Raw genomic sequence first — 23,952 nt, 5'->3', positions numbered from 1 at the left:
GAAATAACCTAACCAAAAAATAAATAAAGTCAAAAGATTGAATTTTAAAAGAAATAAACATATTTTGTGAACAATTTTCTTCCCTTTCCTTTTTTTTCTTTTTCCAAGACAAAAAATTGAATTTTAAAACAACTAAAACATATTTCTTTTTTCTTTTTTTTTTTTTTTTTGAAATTCTACATTAAAAAGACTAAAAATAATAATAATAATAATAATAATAAAAAATAAAACAAGTAAACGACTAAAGAAAATAAAAAGAATAACTAAGATAAACTAGCATGAACAAAAATAAATAAATCGTACCAAAATTTGGTGTCTACAGTAATGTTGTGTAAGAAGGATTTGACATAAAGGTGTCTTAGTGCACAAAAGTCAACATCCGATTAGTGAGCAATTAGTGCTCCTAATTGAGTTTAACTTAACTCACTCACATCTAATCCCTCAATTAACTTTTCTTGGTCTATTATTGATCATTCTTAATTCTCCAAGATTATTGCACTCTCGGACCGAATTTACCTCGAAAAATGTGCATACACTATTTCTCGCTAAACGAGCCGTAGAAAAATTAAATTCGTTAACGAAATGTTTTAAAAATATAAAAGAGACATTGTTCCGTGCAAATGGATTTAAAATGGATGAAATAAATTATCCAGAGTAAACGGGTGAATAAATAATTAAATAAGTTAGTAAAATAAAATAAAAGTAAGAAAATAAAATTTCGGGTCCTCACATATTTCATGTATAACCATTAGATTAGATAATTTCCATACAATTTTCAATTTAGTTAAAACCACAGGGGTTTATAGTGTAAGTTTTCAAATCAGAGGGAGTTAAATTGAACATTTAGCAAAGCACAAGGAGTTTTTTGGTATTTTACCCTTTTTTTTTTTCATTTTTCTTCCTTTTTGTATTATTTTGCTTATAAACAGGCTTCAAAGTTCGACTTTCTCTCCCACCAAAATTCGTCTTTTCTCTTCCATCTAATACTCCCAATTTCTTAATTTCTTTTCTAATTTGCTCAATCAACCGGAACTGGAACCGGAACCGCAAAGAACGAGAACCAAGACCATTTGTTTGGTTTTAATCTAGGCTCACTTAGTTCTCTTGGTTCTTTTGTTTCCTTCAGGCAGCTATCTTGAGAGGTCTAAAGTGGACAGTGTAATAACTAGCCAGCTCCAAGTTGATTGTTTCTCTCGTGGAAGAACTTCTCATGCTGGATAAGACTTATTTGGAACAAAAAAGAGCAATAGCTCAGGCTTGAGTTGGTTCAAAGCTTCACAATTTCAATTTATCAAGAATACTCTAACTTTAGAGCACAACCAAGTCCAAATTCCTTAAATTGACTTCATGATTGTTCTAACGATAGACTCATGTCCTATTAAACAATTCTAAAGTGCTTAACCATCCAATTTCCTATTAGTTTTGACATGGTATCGAATAGTCAAGGTCCTCTAATTTACAATCCTTAATTTTTGGATCATCACACAGATGGGTAAGTTGGCACATTGAATTTCCATTCATGGACGGAACTGAAAACTTTAGTTTATGCAGCCAATTTTAACATATACAAATTCACATATAATAAATGTATTTTTAAGTTTTTGTGACACAAGCATACATTTCTAAAGAATATTTTCAAGAATTTTCAATTTTCTATAGCAGCAAAACCAAATTTTCTAAAGCTGGGGCAGTGGTTACTCCCCACCCCTCACCTCCTAGACCCGTCCTTGTTTCGATTATTCTTTGTCATAAAGCTTTGTGAGAAAATACGAACCATTCTAGAAAGTCAAGAATATCTGTAAAATAAATCAAAAAATACAAGCACGAACCATTCTAGAAGTCAAATCAAGAAAACAATGCTTAACAGTTTTAAGGGGAAAAAATGGAAGTCGTTATCTATCATGGCTACCCTTATGATCATAGTTCTCAAGGCACAAGTCCATCAAAATCCTTAAACATTCATGGTATACACAAACTTATCAGCATGCTTGGCATATGGTAGATCACTAAGAGTGTTTATTAGATAGTTGGCACTTTCCCATGACATGCAACATTCGACGTACGATGTATCTTTGTTTCTTTTGGTCCATATGTTTCTACTGCTAGAACTGCAAATTAATCAAGTTGGAATCCAAACTCGGTCAATATTGAGTTCGAGTCGAACTTGAATTCAAAAATACTAAACTCGTTAACTCGCGAGCCGACTCAAACTCGATTATATATATATATATATATATATATAATTTTTATTTTAATAGAAAAAAAATATATTTTTAATATTTTATTATTTATTAAAAAATTATTATTTTATTCATTTTTTAAAAATAAAATTATTATTTTATTCATTTTTTAAAAATAAAATAATTATTTATTTTTTATTTTTTTTTAACTCGACTCAAATTTGAGTCGAATTCGAATTCGAGTTTGACATTTTGAACTCGGCGAGCTCAAGCTCGAGCCCGGACTTCATAAAATTATGTTAAAATTCGATTTGATTAGTCTGAAATTTGATTGGACTCGACGCGTTTACACCCGACTGCTTGGAACTGCCAGGGCAACTAGAATGCCAATCCAAGACATGCTCACATTACTCACCATGCATATACTGTATATAGTACCATAATGATCATCTCATACGTGCTCATATTATCCTTTTTTCTTTTAAGTAATAATTTAAGCAAACTCTATTGGGCGCCATGGTAACTTTTTATTTAGTCTGTAATGTATATGTTGTAAGTAGCAACCACGCTAGTGATAGTTGCGGTAGCCAAATGAATTAAGGTCCCAATGGTGGCGAAGAATCAAACATCATCCAGTCTATGTCGGAAAGTATCTGATCTCCCCGAAAGAACACATCCCACAAGTCTTCATCTTCTTCCCAACTTGTACCTCCAGGATCTGCAGCAGTTGCAGTACTGTTTGTTGCAGTTGCACCGGCCGCGGCAGTATTAGTTAGTAGTGGACTAGCATGCCCCACAGGCGCGTTAACGGATAGCGGCGGTGCTGCTGCTGGTGGAGGAAGTGCTTGTTGTTGTTGTTGTTGCAAGCTCGACGACTGATCATCATTAGCGTTAGCGTAGTCTGAGGATGGGAAATTAGTCTTAGCTCGATCTCCTTTATACTGGATGCATTTCCTGTCGAAAGCTCTGGCTGCCTCCTCCGCCGAGGTAAAGGTGCCCAACCATTCGGTTCGACCTAGATGGGGGTTTCTAATCTCCGCTACCCATTTGCCCTCTGATCTTTGCCTCACCCCTCTGAAATGTACCACCCTCTTTTCCCCATCCACCTCACGATCCCTATTCTTCTTCTTCTTCTTTTGTTTTTGCTTCTTGTCGTTACTACGACTCTGATCATGATCTTTGTCCTCCATCATGGTCCCAGGGCTGCTGCTGCCGCCACCAGGGACGCCGCTGCTTGCAGTTGCGGAGGATGGGGATATTGACGCGAAGCCCTCTAATTCACCCATTACAGCTAGTTGCCGTTGGTGTGCCGGGCCTTGGGGCTGGGCTTCAGCTTCTTTGTTGTTGATGACGTGCTGGAGAGCTAATACCATGCACTCGTGTTCTTCATCTTTAAACGACTTTTGTTGTGACATCTGATCAGCGAATCTGTGCATTTCTCTGCCCAGGAATATTACGCTCGTCTTTGGGATGTTACGATGTACAGCCTTTTAATTGGTCACGTGTAAGAGAAGCCCACCCGGAATTGTTGGAGGATCTGGAATCCTGTTAGTAGTAGTAGTAGTAGCTGTAATTAATGCAACTGGACCATATCCAACAGGAATATTTCTCCTCAACCCCACTGTAGGATTCGTTATTTATAGTAGAGACTTGGTGCTGAGCTGATGTGGGTGCCAGCTAGAAAGAAGGCTGGATAAGCTGAAAGCCGCCGCCGTTCATACGTTTGCTGTGACTAAGGAGTCTGAGATGCAGTAGTGGCCAATTTAGCTATCTAACGACGCGCTTTTGTGGACGGCGAATGTAGACTTGATAGGACTGTTAACGGTCGGACCAACATGATCTCGATCCATTGGATCCGAAATATGCTCATGAAGCTTAAGTTTTATTTGCGAATAGAGAATAACTTTAATGGACAAAATAAGACATGTAATGGACTTATTTAATACTTTATATGATAAAAAGTTTACTATTTTTTAATAACTTGGATTTTTAAAAATAATTTTTTTAAATTATAAGTTAAAACAATAAATTTCATCTCAATTTCAGTTATATCTAAATCCAACCCAAAAATATCACAATATTTTGAAATTATACAAAATTCACGTCTATGAGAATTTAGATATTGTGAACTTAAATTTTAATTTACGTTTTGGGATTTAGAGATTGCAATTTAAAAAAGGAAGTTTGGAGTTCGAAGGAAGTCAAGAGAATCGAAAATAAAAATGTAAACTTGATAAGAAACAAAAAATGAGATAAAAGTGAGTGGTTGTGGCATTAAATAATTTGGGTTAAAGAAAAATAATTCTTTTTTAACCTTTTTCAATTTAATGGACAAAAATAAAATTAAAAGATGGAAGAAAACATCAATAAATTAAAAATAAAGAGGTTTGATTAAAAAGGGAGTGATAAAAGAAAAGAAGATAGAGAGAGAGAGAGAGTTGAAGGTTAAAAAGAAAGAGTCATGAGGGGATGAGATTTTATAAAAAAAAATGAAAAAAAGAAATATGAGTGTTTGTTTTATATAAATAAGTTATCAAGAAAAACTAATAAGATGTGATGGTGCAACGGTTGATACATTGGTTGATATTACAAAGGTCTTGAGTTTGAATCTTGATAGTTGCATTTTGCAAAATTTTTTTTTTAAAAAAAAAAAAGGGAAAAGTTGAAAACCGAAAAACCACCGGTTCAATCCGGTTCAGCGATTTTCATGTTTCAACTGGGTTTTGACCGGTTTTCTAGCAAAGTCAACAATGGCATAGAACCGGACCGGTGCCATGGCCGGTTCGCGGTTCAACTGGTCGAACCGGCCGGTCCGGTCCGATTTTCAAAACATTGATGTAGACTTGATAGGACTGTTAACGGTCGGACCAACATGATCTCGATCCATTGGATCCGAAATATGCTCATGAAGCTTAAGTTTTATTTGTGAATAGAGAATTTGAGTCTAAATATTAGACCTGAACTAATCAAGTTGAGTCATATTAGACTCAAATTCGATTAAAACCCGACCTATACGTGAATATAATTATATATATATAATAAATATAATAATATTTATAATTTAAAATTATCTATACTATATACAAAGGGAGATGATGGAATTTGGGGTAAACAAAAATATGTCACTTTATTTACCTCCTAAAGATGATGAGAGAACTTTTGGTATAAACAAAAATCTATCTATTTTTGATAACTATCCACTACCAATATAAATTTTTTTACTAAGTAATATATATTTTTTCATATTCTATTTTCTAACTTATTTAATAAATCATGATTTTAATCAACAACTACCAATTATGGTTATGAATAACTACTTTTTATAACTTTTATTTTGGTGATTTTTTTGCATATGTATTTTCAGAATATAAAATAATTTTCTGAAAATAATTTCAATAAATATACTCAAAATATTTCACAAATATTTTTCTATTATTTACAGGCATATTAGTGTGTATCTTGAATACTAGTACGTATTACGACATAAAATGTTAATAATTTATATATAAATTTATATTAATTCATAATTAAAAAATATATATTATATGTAATTATTTATTTAATTATGAGTTTTAGTCAAGCTCAATTTGACTTCGAAACTTATATAATAGTGTAAACTGAGTTTGACTCTTTTTAATATGAGCTCGAAGCCCAAAAATCTAAAAGCCAAAAATCCGTATAACTTCTAAGTTGATTTTAGATTTGCTGAAACCTGGCTCAAAAAATCTGATTGACATCTCTAGACGTGGAGAATCAACTCCAATTCCAAACTGGTCCACATCGAGCATTTATTTAAGTCCCTAGTTGAGCACTAGACAGTCATAACTACTTGTACTACATAATTATTTTTAGGCTTTCTTCTATTTTGTGCTCTTAGGGCCACATAATAAGAGTTAAGTGTGAATGTTAGTTATTTAGAAAAGCTCAACAGTTCTTCACTAAAGTTTTTTTAAATTTACAAGCAAATGGTAATGTTTAAAATTTAAAATGGGTCACCATCCCATATGTTTTGTATGCTTATCCTATACTCTAAGGTCAAAATTTTTAAAAAAAAATGAAACATATTTCAAATGAAGTAAATGATTAGTTATTGAGCGTATCTCTCATGTACTTGATCCTTCAAAATATTAGGGAGGACTCGTACAACTCCCTTTGCTATCAGATTCAGGGTTTGAATCTTGTATCTAATAGTTGGAGGTGAGAAGGGTATGGAAAAGGGTAGGATGTCAAAATAAATCTTTTAAAACATATATGGTTGACTTCAAGTAATAGTCATTTATTTAATAAAAGTTTAATTATACAACATATAAGCAAAAAAAACACACTGCTAATGTGCAATGCACGTTCTCATGTGCTAGTATTAATTAAAGATACAAGTTACAGAAAAGGCTTGTTGAACCAATAGTTATAAATTCAATGTCAATTTAGTAACCTGATCAAATTTTAGTCAATTTACCTTATCATTTTTTGGCTATTAAAACAAGAAATTTTGAAACATAACTACATTATCTTTTTAAGGGAATTTACAACTAATCTTCTAATGTATGTCCTAATTCTCCCTTTAACCCCTAACTCCCCCCTCCCCCCTTTTCGGTAATAAACTCATGTGTCATGGATCTAATAATGATAGCATATACACTGTCAATATATATAAGATTTAGTCTTCTTTATTATGGATTAGTCTTTTCCTACATCGATAGTGTATGTATTGTCAACGTTGGATGAATGACAATTATGTAAAATTTAATTTTGATATCGCCCCATTGAGATTTTGATAAATTCTCTATTGCCCTTGTCTAGAATATTTTTGACCATACTGTTTATAGTTAATTGATTTATAAAATTCAACTTGCTATAAACTGCTTTAGCATTGCATATTGCCTTGCTAAATGTTAATTTATTACATCAAGTACAATTTCTTTAAAGTTCAATTACAAATACCTCTCAATTAAGCTTTGCATTCCAATTCATTTTTGCTTTGCCAAATAAATATTTGAGTACTTGGTTTAATATACATACCATTTTTTAGATGTAACATTTAAGCTAATAAAGTGGTGTATTTTTAAAGCGCTTTTCATAAACATATAAAATCAAGATTTAGATGCCTTTAGCAATTTTTGTGTACTTTCAATTTACACTATTTAATACTATGATGGCATTGTGAGATTGTTCTTCTTCCCCTTGGGATTATGGTCTAAATTTAGAGCTTTCCAATCCCAAGCTAACTTACTAAAACCAAAAAGGGTAACTTTCCGTGATCCATGTTATTATTTTTAAGTTTTTCAGATTTGGCAAATCCCCATGACCAATAGATTAACAATCACATGATTACTAATCTATTATTTAAGAAAAAAGAAGAGAGAAAGAAAATTAATTTGCAGCATCAGTGGCAAAGCCAGGATTTTTAGTTGAGGGGGCAAATTTATACATGTAAAAAATTGGCAGTTTACTAGTGTAATTTTAAAATCACGATTTGCTTTTTTTTCTTTTTAATTTTTTTAGAGACCATTATGTCTAATTGCAGTCAAAGTAAAAAATTCCTAATTAAATTTCTATTTTTTTGTCATTAGATTTACGTTAACAAAATATCAGTGAACTTAAGTGTACGACACATAATAAGTAAACTATATATATTTTTATTACATGAATATATATTAATTTACTTTCTAAAATATATATATTCATTTCTCTATTTTCTCGTTCTTATTGGATTTTAATGGGAGTGTGTCTAGTGTTTAAAAGGTTTAAAATAAATTTCATTCTAAGTTCCTTGTAATCATGCAGTATTTTCAGTCTGCTTTCTTATGCCGTTCTAATCTATAGGTCGACATGTTCAATAATTGTATTACACACTAATGACACTATCACAACACGGTCAGGACACTCATGACCAATTTCACGTTACTTTTCTTTTCATCAGCAAGAAGACAGTGACTCCTTACCTACCACTGCTCCTAGTACTTTGTAGTATTTAGTTTGGAACCATTATCTTCCTCGGAATATTCTTCTTTTCCTTAAACTTAATTTTGAGTGATTAGGTGAAGGATATACTAGAAATTTTTGCATATTCACAAGATCACCAGCTACTGCCAGAGGTTTCATTTTCTTTCAAGCGAGTGCATGCTTTTTTATTTTTTTTCCCTTAAATTTAATTTTTTTTTAATGTAGTTTCACTACATAAATGAAATTTCTGCAGATTCAACAGATCTCCTATTGCCAGAGTATATATTCTCTTCAAATCCAAAGTAAGGTGATAGGGTGCGTTTTAGCGGGGTATTTTGGGCATCAATGCACGTTTATCTGACTAAATATTTTCATTAATTGGGTGGACTCTACTGATATTTTGTTTTGATGCTAATTGCAGGATGCTAAAAAGTGTTTAAAGTCAAAATTTAGAAGGTTTGTTGTACGTGGGGCACTCCAAGCAGTGGGGTCCGTTTGAGAAGCTGAAAAAACTTAATTGTAATAAATATTATTTTATTTTATTATATTATGAGGGAGTCTTGTTTTAATTTTGGGAAAAAATAACAATTTCTGAGAGGAAAAAAATCCCTTCCTGGAACTTCGGACCACAACGGAGGGGGTTTCTAGTATTCTCGCGTGGCTTAGGTTTTGGGGAGTTCTGGCTTTTGAATTGTAAGGGGACCGTAGCTTTGTACGGGGGGCGAGAGACAAACAGCGACCATTATTTACTCGTGTTTGTTTTCCATCTTCGGCTGCCTTGAGAAAATTCTATTCTCTATTGAATCAATTGAATTGCGGAAACCAAGCAAAAGCCTTTTCCGTACGTTTCCAAGCAATCAGAAGGGAGGCCATTATTATTGACTTTCGGGACTCAATGCTTTATCCGTGGCTTTGACCGAAATCAAGCAATTGGAAAACCTCTCTCTCGTGTGTCTTGCTTAGCAATTAGGAGAAGAAAGCAATTGAGCCGCCATTGTTACCTGCTCTTCTTGCTTTCTATTTTCGGTTGACGAAGAAATTGAATTGAGAGTACGGAATTCTTCGTTCTTTTCTTTCCGGGGTTGACCGACTCTCGAGGCAAGATTTGATGGCTCCTGCCGTATACAATCGTGTTATGGAATTTCTGGGCCTTGTACGGACAGGTTAACCTTTTCGTAACAGTGGTATCAGAGCCAAGCAACGAACCCAACATCCCAGGTTCGAATCTCGCAGAGGCTCTGCCTCCATGAAGGGGGAGTCCCAAAATTACCAGGCCGTCGAGGACGTCGGCCTCTAAGGAGGGGCGTTTGTTATGGAATTTCTGGGCCTTGTACGGACAGGTTAACCTTTTCGTAACAAATCGCTTGGGCTGTTCTCAAATTATGGGGAACTAAGCCCCTACTTTTAGTCAAGGTGTAACTGACGAATTGGTTCAGCAACTACTATGAGATCTAAATCGTTTTTAATTATTTTCGTCATTTATTGATATTTATATGTTCCTTGCTTTTAATTGCTATGGCCTTGTGTATGATTGATTAGTGCGCAATAATTAATTATCTATATAGGCTATTTTTGCTAAATAGGGGTAATTGAATCCGTAATTGTTCGTTATCTCTATCTTAGTAGCAGCTGGTGTAATTGGGTTTATGTCAGGGGAACATATGATCTAATTTAAATAAACCCTCGTAGCGTGTTTATTAGTTAGGATTGGGCCTTTCTAATTATTAATGCAATCTAGGAATTAAATCCTACGGTCGTACTTAGAGTTGTTTTTGAGTTAGAGAAATAACTAACGGTCGTACCTTAACTATCGAGAAATTAAGGAAGGGTTGGTTGTTTATCGCGTGTATGACAACTATAACTAATCTATTACTAAATGTTGGAATCATCTGTGAATCGATGATCAGTGCATGAACCATTTCTTAAGTATACCCTTGACTAGAGTTTCTCTTAATTATTTCTTTTAATTAATTATTTTCTGCATTTAATTTGTTTAATTGGCATTTAATCTCAAAACCCCCCATTAATCTTGACTTGAAAAGAAATAAATTTTTTCTCCAGTCCCTGAGGAGACGACCCTACTTACCACTGTCTACTAGTTAGTGAGTTCAGTTAAATAATTAATTCAGGTATATCGGATTAAGCAAACTCTTCGAGAACAGGGTGAATCAAGTAACCCATTGCACACCTAGAGTCCTTGCTCCAGTACTAGAATTGATTATTGACTGTTTCAGGTGGTAGTTAGGTTTTATTTATTATTATTGCACAGGTTCGGCACCTGTCATAAGTGCCGAATTTCTTTTTCTTTTTTTTTCATACATTATTTTTGGTTGAAATATATATGGCTCTCATGTGTTCCTGACATTTCATACTTGCATATCATCGCTTCACTTACGCGATTTCCTCCCAACCTCATTGTACGGAAAGAAACCCAAGAAATTAAGGATGAAATTCCAGCTTTTTTATTCGACTCAGGATTAGATAAATCAATTTTCAGTGTGAATACATGTATTGCTAAATTTACTGAAGCAATTAAGTGAACGTATTTCATTTGATATTATATGATGGGTAACTATGAAATTAATATGTTTCTTCACCTCCACAAGATTTATCTTACAAGTAGGTGGTTGTTATTTCTCAGTGGATGTAGAAAACCAAGAAAAAAAAAGATTTAGATGGTCTACTGGCTCAAATTATCTCACATGGAAAAAGAAGTAAAATTGTTAGTCTTATTATACAAGTTTTTAAATTTGGAGAAGTTGTTAGTCTTATTATACCATAGTTGGAGGAATGTCATCAGAATATTTTGAATTATCACCTTTATCAATGTTTTCAATAGTTTGATCTTCAAAAAAGACAACATCTCTACTCCTGATCACCTTCTTCTCAATAGGATCATACAACCTATAACCAAAATCTTCATGTCCATAACCCAAGAAGATACACTGCTTTGATTTTACATCAAGTTTTGACCTTTCATATTTAGGAATATGAACAAATGCCCGGCAACCAAAAACTCTCAAATACTTAAATGACACATTTTTTCCCGTCCATACCCTCTCTGGGATATCACCATCCAGAGGGACTGATGGAGAAAGATTTATCAAATCAACTGCAGTCCTCATTGCCTCACCCCAAAAGGGTTTTGGCAATTTAGCATTAGAGAGCATACATCTAACCCGCTCAGTGATGGATCTGTTCATCCTCTCTGCTACTCCATTCTCATGAGGAGTTTTTGGTACAGTTTTCTCCAATCTGATTCCATGGGATTTGCAATAGATTTCAAATTGTCCTCTGTACTCACCACCATTATCAGCACGTACACACTTTAACTGCTTACCAGTTTCTCTTTCAACTTTGCTATGAAAGTATTTAAACACATCCAAAACCTGATCTTTGGATTTCAAAGCAAAACACCAAACCTTTCTAGCAAAGTCATCAATAAAAGTTACAAAATAAACAGCACCACCAAGAGACTTATCTTTCATATAGCAAACATCAGTGTGCACCAATTCCAACGGATTCAATTTTCTAGATGGAAGAAAATTTTTAAATGCAACTTTGTGTTATTTCCCATAAATGCAGTCAACACAAGGTTTAAGTGCATTACCTCTAACTTCAGGTAGGAGCTGTTTGCGAACAAGTGTCAGAATCCCTTTTTCACCCATGTGCCCAAGTTGCCTATGCCAAAGGTCAATTGATGAATCACGAACTGCATTGACTTCTCCCTTCCCCAACTTGGCTTGCATCAAGTAGAGGGTACTCTGCTTCTTTCCTCTAGCAACAATGAGATTTCTTTTGCTGAGTTTTCATTTGCTTCCACCTTGCAAACTATGGTAACTCTCATCGTCAAGTTTTCCTGTAGAAATAAGATTAAGGCGAATATCAGGGACATGTCGAGCATTTTTTAATATCAGCTGGCACCTGGTATCTGTATGCAAGTATATATCTCCCATGCTAACAACTTTGCATGAGACATCATTTCCCATCATAACACATCTGAAATCTCCTTCGGTGTAGGTTGAGAAGAAATGCCTGTGAGGAGTAACATGGTAGGATGCACCTAAATCAACTACCCAATCACTGTCATAATGAATAATATTCACCTGATCATCATCACAGAACACAAACATATCATCATGAGCTGCCACAACTGCTGTAGTGTCCTTATCATTTTTTTTCTTCGCCTTACCCTTTTCTCAGCCTGATCCCGTTTTAAGATTCTGCACTCCTTCATATAATGTCCATTCTTTTTACAATAATAGCATGCAACATTTTTTCGCGGCTCAGACCTGCCTCTGGATTTGTCATTCATGTTGTGAGATCCTCTACTTTTGCTTTTCCCTCTTCTTTCTTTCTTTTCTGTCACTAGGGCCTGGGTCTCATTGACAATTCCTTGTTCTTTCCTCCTGAACTGTTCATTCATCACGGCCTCTTTTGCAATAGCCATGGTCAACACACCATTCGGAGCTGAATTACTGATGGAGACCACCATGGTTTCCCAACTATCCGGTAGTGAACTGAATAATAATAAAGCCTGTACTTCATCATCCAGATTCAAATTTAATGTAGTTGCCTGGTTTTATCAATCCCTGAAAATTACTCAAGTGTTCAGTCATATCTTCCCCATCCTTATATCTCATTCGAGTAATCTGCTTCAGACAACTAGTTTTGTTCAAACCGGTCTTCCTTTCATACATACTCTCAAGCTTTTTCCATAATATATCAGCTCTGGTATCATTAGCAAAATGTTGAAAAATACTTTGACCAATCCATTTTCTAATATTACCAACAGTTTTCCTGTGCATATTAGTTCATTTTTCATCACTCATATCACTTAGTCTACCTTTATCCCCTAGAACAGGTTCAAACAAATCTCTACAATACAAGTAGTCTTCCATTCTGGGCTTCCAAATTGAATAATTAGTGGCATTCAATTTTATCATGCAACCACTATCTGAATCATCCATTTTTAACCAGTACAAATGAGCAGCCTAACCTGACTGCTCTGATACCACTTGTTGGAAAAGGGGTACCAGTACAGGCACACAATATCAGAGTAAGCTCAAGATAAATAACTCTTTCCCCGAGTACTAGTTAAATAGGAATAAACCAAATCACCAAGTAATAATACCAGCAGTGATAATAAAATGCAAGAAAATTAAAGGGCACAGGATACCAAGATTTTTACGTGGAAAATTCAATTGGGAAAAATCACGGGACCTAGTCCAGTCAAAAAATCTCCACTATCACAATAATGGGAATACACAGGTCTATCCGAAATATTCGGATGACAATAATATCACCAATACCAACCAAGCCAATCTGCTACAAAATCACCCCCAAAAACTACAACTGTCAAAGAAGTGGGTTTGGAAAGGTGTTACCAAACGAAGAGGAAATCTGAAATCTGAACCGATAGATGAGTAGAGCTTGTCGAGAGGATCACGTGTGTAAAATTTCGTCTCAATCAGGTTTCGAATCGCCCTCCAATCAAGACCTTGAAGTATCTCTCTCTAGCCTTTCTCTCTCTTCGTCTCACTTAAAAAATGCCAGCTGGCTCTTTTTCTTTTGTCGCACAAGCACCGAAGAAAAAGAAATTACTACCTGCGGCTACTGCTTGCCTTTTTAAGCTTGAGAAAACCAAGTCTTAGTGGCTTGTGGTTTTGGATTGGCCCACAAATGGGCTGGCCCACACCCAACACTTGCATATCATCGCTTCACTTACGCGATTTCCTCCCAACCTCATTGTACGGAAAGAAACCCAAGAAATTAAGGTTGAAATTCCAGCTTTTTTATTCCTCAGGATTAGATAAATCAATTTTCAGTATGAATACATGTATTGCTAAATTTACTGAAGCAATTAAGTGAACGTATTTCATTTGATATTATATGATGGGTAACTATGAAATTAATATGTTTCTTCACCTCCACAAGATTTATCTTACAAGTAGGTGGTTGTTATTTCTCAGTGGATGTAGAAAACCAAAAAAAAAAAAAAAGATTTAGATGGTCTACTGGCTCAAATTATCTCACACGGAAAAAGAAGTAAAATTATTAGTCTTATTATACAAGTTTTTAAATTTGGAGAAGTTGCCAAGTTAGTAAATTAAAAAAGAAAACAACAGAAGCATTGAAACTTTAGCACTCACATACATTAGCAATTATAAACCAATTTTCTCCGAAATCCTTAAAAATGCGGTTAGTTATACATTCTTAAATAGGGTTTGAAATTATTCGATGAAATCATTAAATGCGATTAGTTTTACATTCTTAAACACTAGCCACGGATCATTTTCTTCTGATTCTTCTATTGCTTATTTTGACTGCTAATCTAATTGATATTTCTCACTTTGTTCATTTTGGTGCTGCCCATATTCATATTTGATTGAAACGGCAGTCATCTTTTTTTTCTTTTTTTTTTTTTTGACTTTCACGTTTTTAATCTATTGCTAATGGCAATTTGGCCATCTGGAAAGAAAATCACTACTTACTGAAAAAAATGGTTGTGGCAAATTACAAAGCGATCAGACCCTCAGCTGAATGCATCTCTAATTTATTAATCATTGGTGCTATCTTCCCTCGATAAAATTTCGAAGGGATGAAGGCAAAGTCTTGCAATATTCCCACCACCCTACCCTCAGCTGAATGCATCTCTATGTTTTACTCATTTCTTCACTAAAATTTCAGGGATTGATTTAGTCAATATGCAACATATACTCATATAGTCAGTCAATAAATGTTCACAAAATAGCTGCAACATATGATTATGCTTCTGAGATCCATTATGAGAAAAACAAATCTAAATCTCCTGATATAACATAGCTTAATAGGGCTGAAAGACGACTCAAACTTGTTAGGTGTGGTCTCAGGGAATTAATGAACGAGAATTAATAGGGTTCTTGGCAACTCAATAATGACAATAACAGAACAAATAAATCAAACAGAGAAACACAAGAATTTACGTAATTCGATCAAATCGACCTACGCCCACGGGGGAAGGGGTAGCAGATTTATTATAACAGAAAGGGTTAAATGCAAAAAACCCCCACAAACTATATACCCAGTTGTAGTTTACCCCATAAACTATAATAATAGGCAATTTGCCTCCTTGAATGATATGTTTGGACAACACTACCCCTACTATTTTGAATCCTTTCTTTTTTCTTCTCTATTAGCTTTTTTCATTTTTTCCTTTTATTTTCTTTATTTTTCTCCTTCTCCCGTGGAACTAGCCAACGTCTCTCTTCGATGTGAAAAGACTTACATAAAAAATTTTTAATTTTTTTTAAACTGCTTTTTTAATTTGTTTATTTGTTAAATTCATTCTTAATAATTTGTCATAAACTCTTTGTTATTACAAAATATATGTAGCTTATATTGTAAAGTGTATTAATCTAGTAATTCAACAATTTAAGTACCTATAAACTAATTAAGAGTTCACAGTTACTCAACTACTTATAATAAAAGTAACATATTATATATCACACAAAAAAGAAAAGTTAGCAATTGTTATTTGTAGTGAAATAAAAAATAAGAATAAACAACAATAGTAGTTCATTTTTTTTTGTTATTCATACTACTAATAATTGATTAATCAATTTCTCTATTTTGTTATTATATATTTGAAAAGTTCAATTTCTTAAATGACATTGACTTCAAACATTTGGAAAAAAAATCTTGTATTCCATAGATTTTTTTTTTATAAAATATTGACATACGAAATTAATAAATAAACAAAATTTGACTAATCTAGTCTACTTATTTAAACAATGTTTAAAGAAAAAAAAGGAAAAATTTAAAAAGAAAATGATAGGGAAAAAAGAAAAATAACAATGCTTAAAATAAAAGGGGTAGATTTGTCCAAATATATCATTCAAGGGGGCAAAATGTCTATTATTATAGTTTAGGGAGTAAACTGCAACTGGGTATATAGTTTGTGGGGGTTTTTTGCATTTAACCCTAACAGAAATAGAGTACAAAAGAGAGAGTTCAAAACCCTAGGAATAATTCTCAGGTCCAAAGGCACCTAAAACTAAAAACACAAAAGAGTCTAAATAGCACTAAATGTTTAATGGCCCAAAGGCCCATAATTTGCTCTTTTGATTTGATGTCAAACCAAAACTCCTCTCAAACTGGGGCGTGGGCCTTCCAAAACTCTTTTGGGCTGGTGCCCTTAGCATAATTAAATTCACTTAAGTTCACTATATTTATAACTATCAAGAGGAGATATTTCCTTATAAAATCCTGGCGTGGGATACAAAGACACACTCAATAAAATTATTCGATACTTGAATTGAATTCAGTTGGGTAAGAATTTGTTTGAATTTGGTTCACCAACTAATTAAAACCAAATTTGAACAGCATTTCGTACTCAATAAATATTCTACCTGGGTTCAAACTTGGATCAATTAGCTTAAAATTAAAATTTATGAGTCAAAAACTCAAACGATTCGAATTCGACTCAATTTTCGCTCCCCTCCTACTTAAGAAAATAAAATAAAATAAAATAAAGGCTCTCCTCTTTTGGGTCATCCAAATTTTTCGGTTGTTTCCTTGCATTGTTCACCAGGCAACAAATAAAGAGGTCATTTATGGTTTTTTTTTTTTTTACTTCAATTCCACACTTTAATTTGCTATTTTACTATTCATTCTTTTCCTTTTCTTAAGCACATTTATATCCTTAATATGACAATTAAAACAACTGTTGTGTTTCATGGACTGATAGGAGTGTAGTTGAGATAGTCTAGATTATTTTGACAAGTGAAAAAAGAATATCTCTCAAAATATTTTCCGGTGTTTATGCAGCATAATTTAAATGAATGCACATATTTCCACTCTCATATTCACATTTGAGATGTAAATAAAATTATGTATAAGTTGAGAGAATTTATAAGACCAATCACCAATCTTATAACAAGCATGATTTTGCTTCTACCTGTAACACGACACTACTCATGGTTAATGTGAAAACATTGAGGAAACAAAAGATGAACAATACACTAACGGGAAATCACTATTTTAAGAAAACGGTGGTAATTTTATGTACGTAGCCGTTAAGTTTCGCGTCCATTTTGATAAAATCTTTTGCTTTTACTTCATGCTAACCTTTAAAGGATCAATTCACTTACTAGATTACTTTGTTACTATACAACATTTCATTGCTTCCTACTTTTAGATTCACTAAATTTACAAAATCCCTCAAAAACACCCCACTAATGCACAACGCACGTTCACATATACCAGTATTAGTTAAGGAGACAAATATTGCATCCTTACTGAACCAAATAGTACTCCCTTTATCCCAATTTGTTTGTCGTGTTTTGGGAATTCAACATTTTAAAAATAGCACTTTGATTGTGATGTTTATACTTTTTTATTTTCAAATTTAATCCGAAAATTCAAATTTTGAATTTGAATGGCAATGTGTATATAATTAAAAGGAAGGACTATATTGGAAGAAAAGATTACAATGAGTTTAGATTTTTTCAAAACGATAAACATTTTGGGGTACTTTAAAATAAAAAAATGACACTTTTAATGTGATGGAGGAAGTAATAAATTCAAACTCGATTTAGTAACTTGATCAAATTTGAGTTATTTGTTAGAGACACATTCAATTTACCATTTCTTGGCAATTAAAAAAAGAAATTTTGAAACATACCTGCACGATCCTTTTTAGGATAATCTACCACTGATCCCCTAGTATATACCTTAATTCTCACTTTACTCAACTTTTCTTTCATTGTAATAAGTCCATCTTTTTATTTGTGTTTGAAATACAAATTTGGCCCAAAATCTAAATTTTGGAAAATGTATATGCAATATACATTATTTTGCAGGTGATGTGGCCTAGAATAGTGCTCGTTAAATTTTTTTTTCGGGTCTGGAGGCTAATCCCTCCAGGCTGGGCAGAGCTTTGCCCCAAAGAACGGTGCTCATTAATTACACTTCTATTTTGCATTACATTTAACAATAATTGGTTATAAGATGCATAGTCTGCCGGCCCGACTTTTTCCCCTCACTCTCTGATTTACCAACACCTCTTTCTGTAACAATGTAGCCAATAACACAGATTCCCACTTTAATTGTCACAACTCAACTACTACTCGAAAAGATTGAGACAGTGAACTTTCTATCCGTGTCTTGCTTATTTTACACATGTATTCTCATTTTTTGGAACTTTCTGTTAATCTATACTATATATGTTCAGAACATTTCTGTTTTTAATTGAAGGAGATTGTGTAATGGAAGTTACGGACCAGGGAATGTGTCTCTTTTTGGTTAGCCAAATCAGTTCAGGATTTTATTTGGAAAGCCTCAAGTTTAGACCCGGTAGATTGGATTTTAATCTTCGGTGCCCGTTTTCTTCTAACTTGTCCACCCTTTACTTTGACCCCTACATCTACTCTGATTGATGTTTAATCTCTTTTTGTTCATATTTTGTGCTCCCCATATTTAGATTTGATTGAAATTGTAGTGATGCAGACTGATTTCCTTTCACTTTTTTCCTTTCAAAATAATAGATTAGAAATCTGAAATCAGAGTGAAAAGCAAGAACCATGGTGAAAATTTTCTCCAGCAGTAGCACTAGTTGCGTTGATTATGCTTTAGATTATCTGGGCTGGTTTGACAAGAGGTTCAACTATCAGTTCGATTCAGATATTTGGAAGCTGAAGGCGGGGATACGTCTGTTGAAAACCTTTGATCTGTATATTAGAAAGTGCAGTAGGAGGAGGAGCAACCAGGGGATGTGTTTGGAATATGATAAGGAGGACAAGTGTGATGCTAAGTCTGACAGTTTGAGACTTAGCAGTATTTCGTTCGGGATTCAAGATCTGGTTTGGGGGATAATGCGTGGACTTGACTCTGCATTTTTAAGATATAATCAGCTTGACGCATATGTTCTTAGGGACATCAGATGCGAGTTCACCAGACTCAAGAAAAATATGAGGTTGTTTTTTAAAACAGATATCAAGAAATCGGGCATCATCAGTTTGTTGCTCTGCTACTCGCTAGAAGATTTACCACTAGTTATGGATTTCATTGATTCCATTTCAGAGAATCTAAAGCATCTGTGCAGCAGCAATTGCAAAGTTGATGAAGCTCTGAAAATTGTAATGGTAACCCTTCAAGAGAAGCTAATGTTCTTGAAGAGTTTCATTCGCTTTGCAACACTGCGAGGTGTTGAGGGTCAGCCATTGATAGATCTATTGGTTCACGCTGAAGTTGTGGCTGTCAATGCTGCAAGCCTGGCTTCTACATCTTTTTTTCAAAAAAATAGTAAGAAAGTGTGCAAAAAGATGGAACCTCAAATTTATCAACTGATACACAAGATTGATCCTGTTCATCCTCAAGTCCGAGAAACTTATATCCATGTCCTGCAAGCTTCCAAGTTATTGAGATCATCATGCGTTCTAGCTCTGGAGGAGAATAAGAATCCAGTGGCTGACTTTGTTGATTATCTCCTATATACTATCATGGAGCTAGAACAGTCTTACACCAGTTTCCCGGCTCCAGTGAAGGATCAAGTGCTAAAACTCCACGAGGGAGTAAGATTTCTGGGTATCCTTAGCCAGCAGCAGGAGAAGTTCAATGAGCTAAATGATGAAATGAAGGATCTTGCTAGAGTTGCAGTCTCTGATGCAGGAATCATGATTTTCTCCCTTTCCATGAATGAAATGAAAGAAGGCTTGAGCAAGGAAACAGATTTGGCGCTTTCTCATTTGCTCAAAGTGCTCGAGTTGATCATTGCAGAAGTTGGACACAATTGTCCACTACCATCATCATCATCACTTAGTTTCCCTAGAACTAATGAGCTTGGCTCTCTTGATTTGCTTCTAGAAACTCTCAAGGAACTAGCAAGTTCTACAGCTGATTCAATTGGTTTCCCAAATGAACAAATACGCACAATCCTAGAAGATCTTGTATTCTTAAGATCTTTCCTAGGAAATATTGTGCAGCGGTGCAACCAGAATGGAAAACTCCAAGCTCTTTGGAGTCGTGTCATGAAGGTTGCATACAGTGTAGAATTAAAAATTGACTCTGCACTGCTTGGTGATATACATGAACATTGTTTGGATGTTGTTATTGGAGATGTCAAGCTTTTGAAGATTGAGGCTGAAGAGATCTATGATAACATAAGATACAATGGTGAAACCCGGATAGTTACCAAGACTACCATTCACATGCCATCACAAATTACTGCTCCAATATTTAATGAAGCTCTAGTAGGTCTCAATGATGAGGTGGAAAATATAATTGATAGACTTACGAGAGGATCAAGTCAGTTTGATGTTGTTGCTGTTGTGGGTATGCCTGGACTTGGTAAGACAACTTTAGCCAATAATGTCTACAATGATCCTTTAATAAAGTTTCACTTCCATATTCGTGCTTGGTGTACTGTTTCTCAAGTATATTGCAAGCACAATTTATTACTGCAGATTTTTTGTGTTATTGATCCTTTGAGTTCTAGCCACTATCATAAGATGAACGAAGATGATTTGGCTGAAAAGCTCTACCAGCATTTGAAAGGGAAGAGGTATGTCATTGTTTTGGATGATGTTTGGGACATTGACTGGTGGAATTTGTTGAAACATTCATTGTCAGATGATTGCAATGGAAGCAGGATACTATTAACCAGCAGATTTCAGAATTTGTCTTTGCAAATTAAATCTAATAGCAAGTCTCACCATCTTCGCCCACTTACTGATGAAGAGAGTTTGGAATTGCTGCAGAAAAAGCTATTTGCCAAAGAAGATTGTCCTCCAACATTAAGTGAATTTGTATTGCATGCAGCAAAATACTGTAATGGCTTACCTCTTGCAGTTGTCCTTGTTGCTGGAATTCTTGCTACTACTCCGCAAGATTGCTGGGAAGAAGTCGCAAGACATCTAAGTTCCACTATTTTTGTGGACAATGAACACTGCATGGAGACACTTGAGCATAGTTATAATTATTTACCAGATTATTTGAAGCCATGCCTTCTTTACTTGGGTGCTTTTCAAGAAGACCAAGACATTCCTATCCAAAAGTTGTTATGACTTTGGATCTCTGAAGGATTCGTGCAAAAGATTGAAGGAAAGAGTTTAGAGGATGTGGCGGACAACTATTTGATGGATCTAATTGGAAGAAGTTTAGTTATGGTTACCCGACGAAGATCATTAGGTGGGATCAAAGTTTGCCGAATTCATGATTTGGTACATGAGTTTTGTGTGGCAAAAGCAAAAGAAGAAAATTTTCTACAGATTTTTCATGGGGATGAGCTTCTTACTTTTACTGGACTGTGTAAACCCCCTTCCCCCCGGCTGTCCATTTTCCCTACCACCAGTGGGGGACCTATAAAGTCAAGGCTGTTTTATCCCAATTTGCGTTGTTTGCTCTTCTTTGATTGTTATTATGGACAGCTGGACGGAAGCTCACTCAAATTTCTGTTATCGAAACTCCTTAGAGTGTTGGATTTGGGGAAGGTTGTTTTTTGGTATTTTCCAAGGGAAGTGTTATTCCTTGTTCATTTGAGGTACTTGAGAATTCAATTGGAGAGCAAGGAAATCCCATCTGCTATAGCCAACCTCTCAAGGTTAGAAACTTTTGCGGTAGGTGGACGCATTTGTAGTTTTCTGTTACCATACTCTATCTGGTACATTAAAACATTAAAGCATCTTCTCGTTTTTCCAAGTTACGGACGTGGTTTCGAATTTCCCATGTTCAATCATAAAGGCTCCCCAGATTTAGAACACTTAGAAACTTTATCCCTTGCAATGGATCCCTCTTCTCAAAGTCAAAGCTTGCAAAAGATACTCTCAAAGTTACCGAGCATCCGTAGGCTAACATGCGTGAATGGAAATCACTATTGGAATTCCGCATCTGCTGGAAATCACAATGGGATTCTCGTGTTGGAGTACTTGAGTCATTTAGAATCACTTAAGATGCTTAGATTTGCCAGATATGGGTTTAAATTCCCATTGAATTTGAGAAAGTTGACTCTATCACAATATGGTCAGCCATGGAGTAAAATCTCAGCAATTGGAAAGCTGCCCAACCTTGAAGTGCTTAAATTATGTTATGATTCCTTTGTGGGGGAAAAATGGGAAATGGAAGAAGGGGAGTTCCAAAACCTACGATTCCTGAAATTGTCAGGCTTGGACATTCGCTGGTGGACTGCATCTTGTGATAATTTTTGCTGTCTTGAGAAATTGGTTTTAGAGAATTGTTTTAGGCTGGAAGAGGTCCCTTCTTGTTTAGGGGAAACCCTCACTCTTGACATGATTGAGGTGAAATGGTGTCATGAGTCTGCCGTAAATTCTGTGAAACAAATTCAGCAAGAGCAGAGGGACATGGGAAATAAGAATTTAAAGATCGTGATTGTTGAACGACGAAAGTGGTCCACGTCTTCTTCTTAGTGCCAACTCCGAAAGAGAGTCTATTTCTTGAGGGGGCAGAGAGTCAAAAGCAGGGGGGCATCCCAATTAATAGGTTAGATATACTACCGCTGTTCTATTTCTGTATATTCAATCAGTTCAATGCTAGTATGACTTCTCATGTTTCTCAATGCAACTTCTGGAGCTTCACAAATCCTTTAATTCGATTAGTCATGCATCTATGAATTCAACATTGCCTATGAAACATATTTCGATACTATTCTGCTGTTCTTATTTCCTTCAATATTTCATAATGTTTTTGATCAACAATCCCAATTTCTGAAATTTCCTTCAATATTGCTACAGATTTGTGTGATCCTTAAAACCAGCAGAGCACAAGCATATAAATTTTCAGATGTTGAAGTTAGATTATATTCTTTATTTCCTGAATACGAACTTGTTAATAACTACTATAGGTAATCTTTAATAGTAGGGTAAATTATTTATAACCACCTGTAATTTTACATAATATCTGATGACCCCCTTAATTTTTTAAAATAGCCACATAACCCCCATAGTTTTATGTAAAGTGAAAAATGGATGTAATACACAATCAGTTATTGTATTTATACCAAACGCGCTTTAAAAGTGTGTGTGATAAAATCTTAATGTCGGTGTAACCCCTTATGGTTTGAATAAATATTCATTTCAACCTCCCATGATTTTTGCATTTATCAATATAATTCCCCTATGCTTTTATATAAGGCAGCTGAGTTGTCGATTGATTTAGCATTTAGCTAATGGCATTATTAGTATTTTAATTAATGACATTACATATGCTATTTTCTGTCAAATTTCCATATTACATAAAACCATAGGGGGTGAATTGGATATTTTGAAATGTTAGGGGAATCTTGTGGCAATAGATGAAATCATAGGGGACTAATATGTAATATACCGTTAATAGTGCCTTTAGATTTTGCATGGAACATCTAACTGTTACAGCAAAAGATGCTGAAAGTTTCTGGATGTGAAGCAAACGAGGAAGGGAATTTAAACTTGACGAAAGGAATCATTACCGAATTTAGTTTTAATATTTAGACTGACTGTTCTTTAACCAACTTAGTATGCAGACTGACTTCTCATTTGCAATGAATTGGCAAAGTTGGATCCTGAAAAGGTGCTTTGAATTTATCACGTTTAGTCTGATTTAAGATCAAGTTTTTGGCTTCTGCAGTTTTGATGAGAGAGAGAGAGAGAGAGAGAGAGAGAGATGCATATGATGTCCCATAAATATATACTTGTTGGAATGGGACATATGAGTTCAAGAAAGAGAGAATAGGCTCTAGGTATTTGCAATTTGCTATGACAAATGATGTCCAAAATCTGGAACTAGCATTAAATCATTTCATGATGCCATTAACACCAATCACGGTCGATGCATTGGTGAGTCTGAACAAATCGTATTC

General features: G+C 34.5%; 3 protein-coding genes across 3 annotated transcripts; 2 read left to right on the top strand and 1 right to left on the bottom strand.

The window, feature by feature from the left end:
- Positions 1-2,776: 2,776 nt before the first annotated feature.
- Positions 2,777-3,616, bottom strand: LOC113777148 (ethylene-responsive transcription factor ERF038-like). The gene has a single exon (XM_027322190.1). The coding sequence runs from the start codon at positions 3,614-3,616 to the stop codon at positions 2,777-2,779; it is 840 nt and encodes a 279-aa protein (XP_027177991.1).
- Positions 3,617-18,685: 15,069 nt separating this feature from the next.
- LOC113777147 (late blight resistance protein R1-A-like) lies at positions 18,686-21,166 on the top strand. The gene has a single exon (XM_027322189.1). The coding sequence runs from the start codon at positions 18,686-18,688 to the stop codon at positions 21,164-21,166; it is 2,481 nt and encodes an 826-aa protein (XP_027177990.1).
- On the top strand, positions 21,003-22,889 carry LOC113778784 (putative late blight resistance protein homolog R1A-3). Its single transcript, XM_027324280.1, has 2 exons — positions 21,003-22,598; positions 22,850-22,889. The coding sequence occupies exon 1, from the start codon at positions 21,239-21,241 to the stop codon at positions 22,523-22,525; it is 1,287 nt and encodes a 428-aa protein (XP_027180081.1). The 5' UTR covers positions 21,003-21,238; the 3' UTR covers positions 22,526-22,598; positions 22,850-22,889.
- The last annotated feature ends 1,063 nt before the right edge of the window (positions 22,890-23,952 follow it).

This window comes from Coffea eugenioides, chromosome 7 (assembly GCF_003713205.1).
Source record: "Coffea eugenioides isolate CCC68of chromosome 7, Ceug_1.0, whole genome shotgun sequence".
NCBI lineage: Eukaryota > Viridiplantae > Streptophyta > Magnoliopsida > Gentianales > Rubiaceae > Coffea > Coffea eugenioides.
Note: the sequence above shows the minus strand (reverse complement) of the source record. Positions and strands in the feature narration are given on the sequence as shown.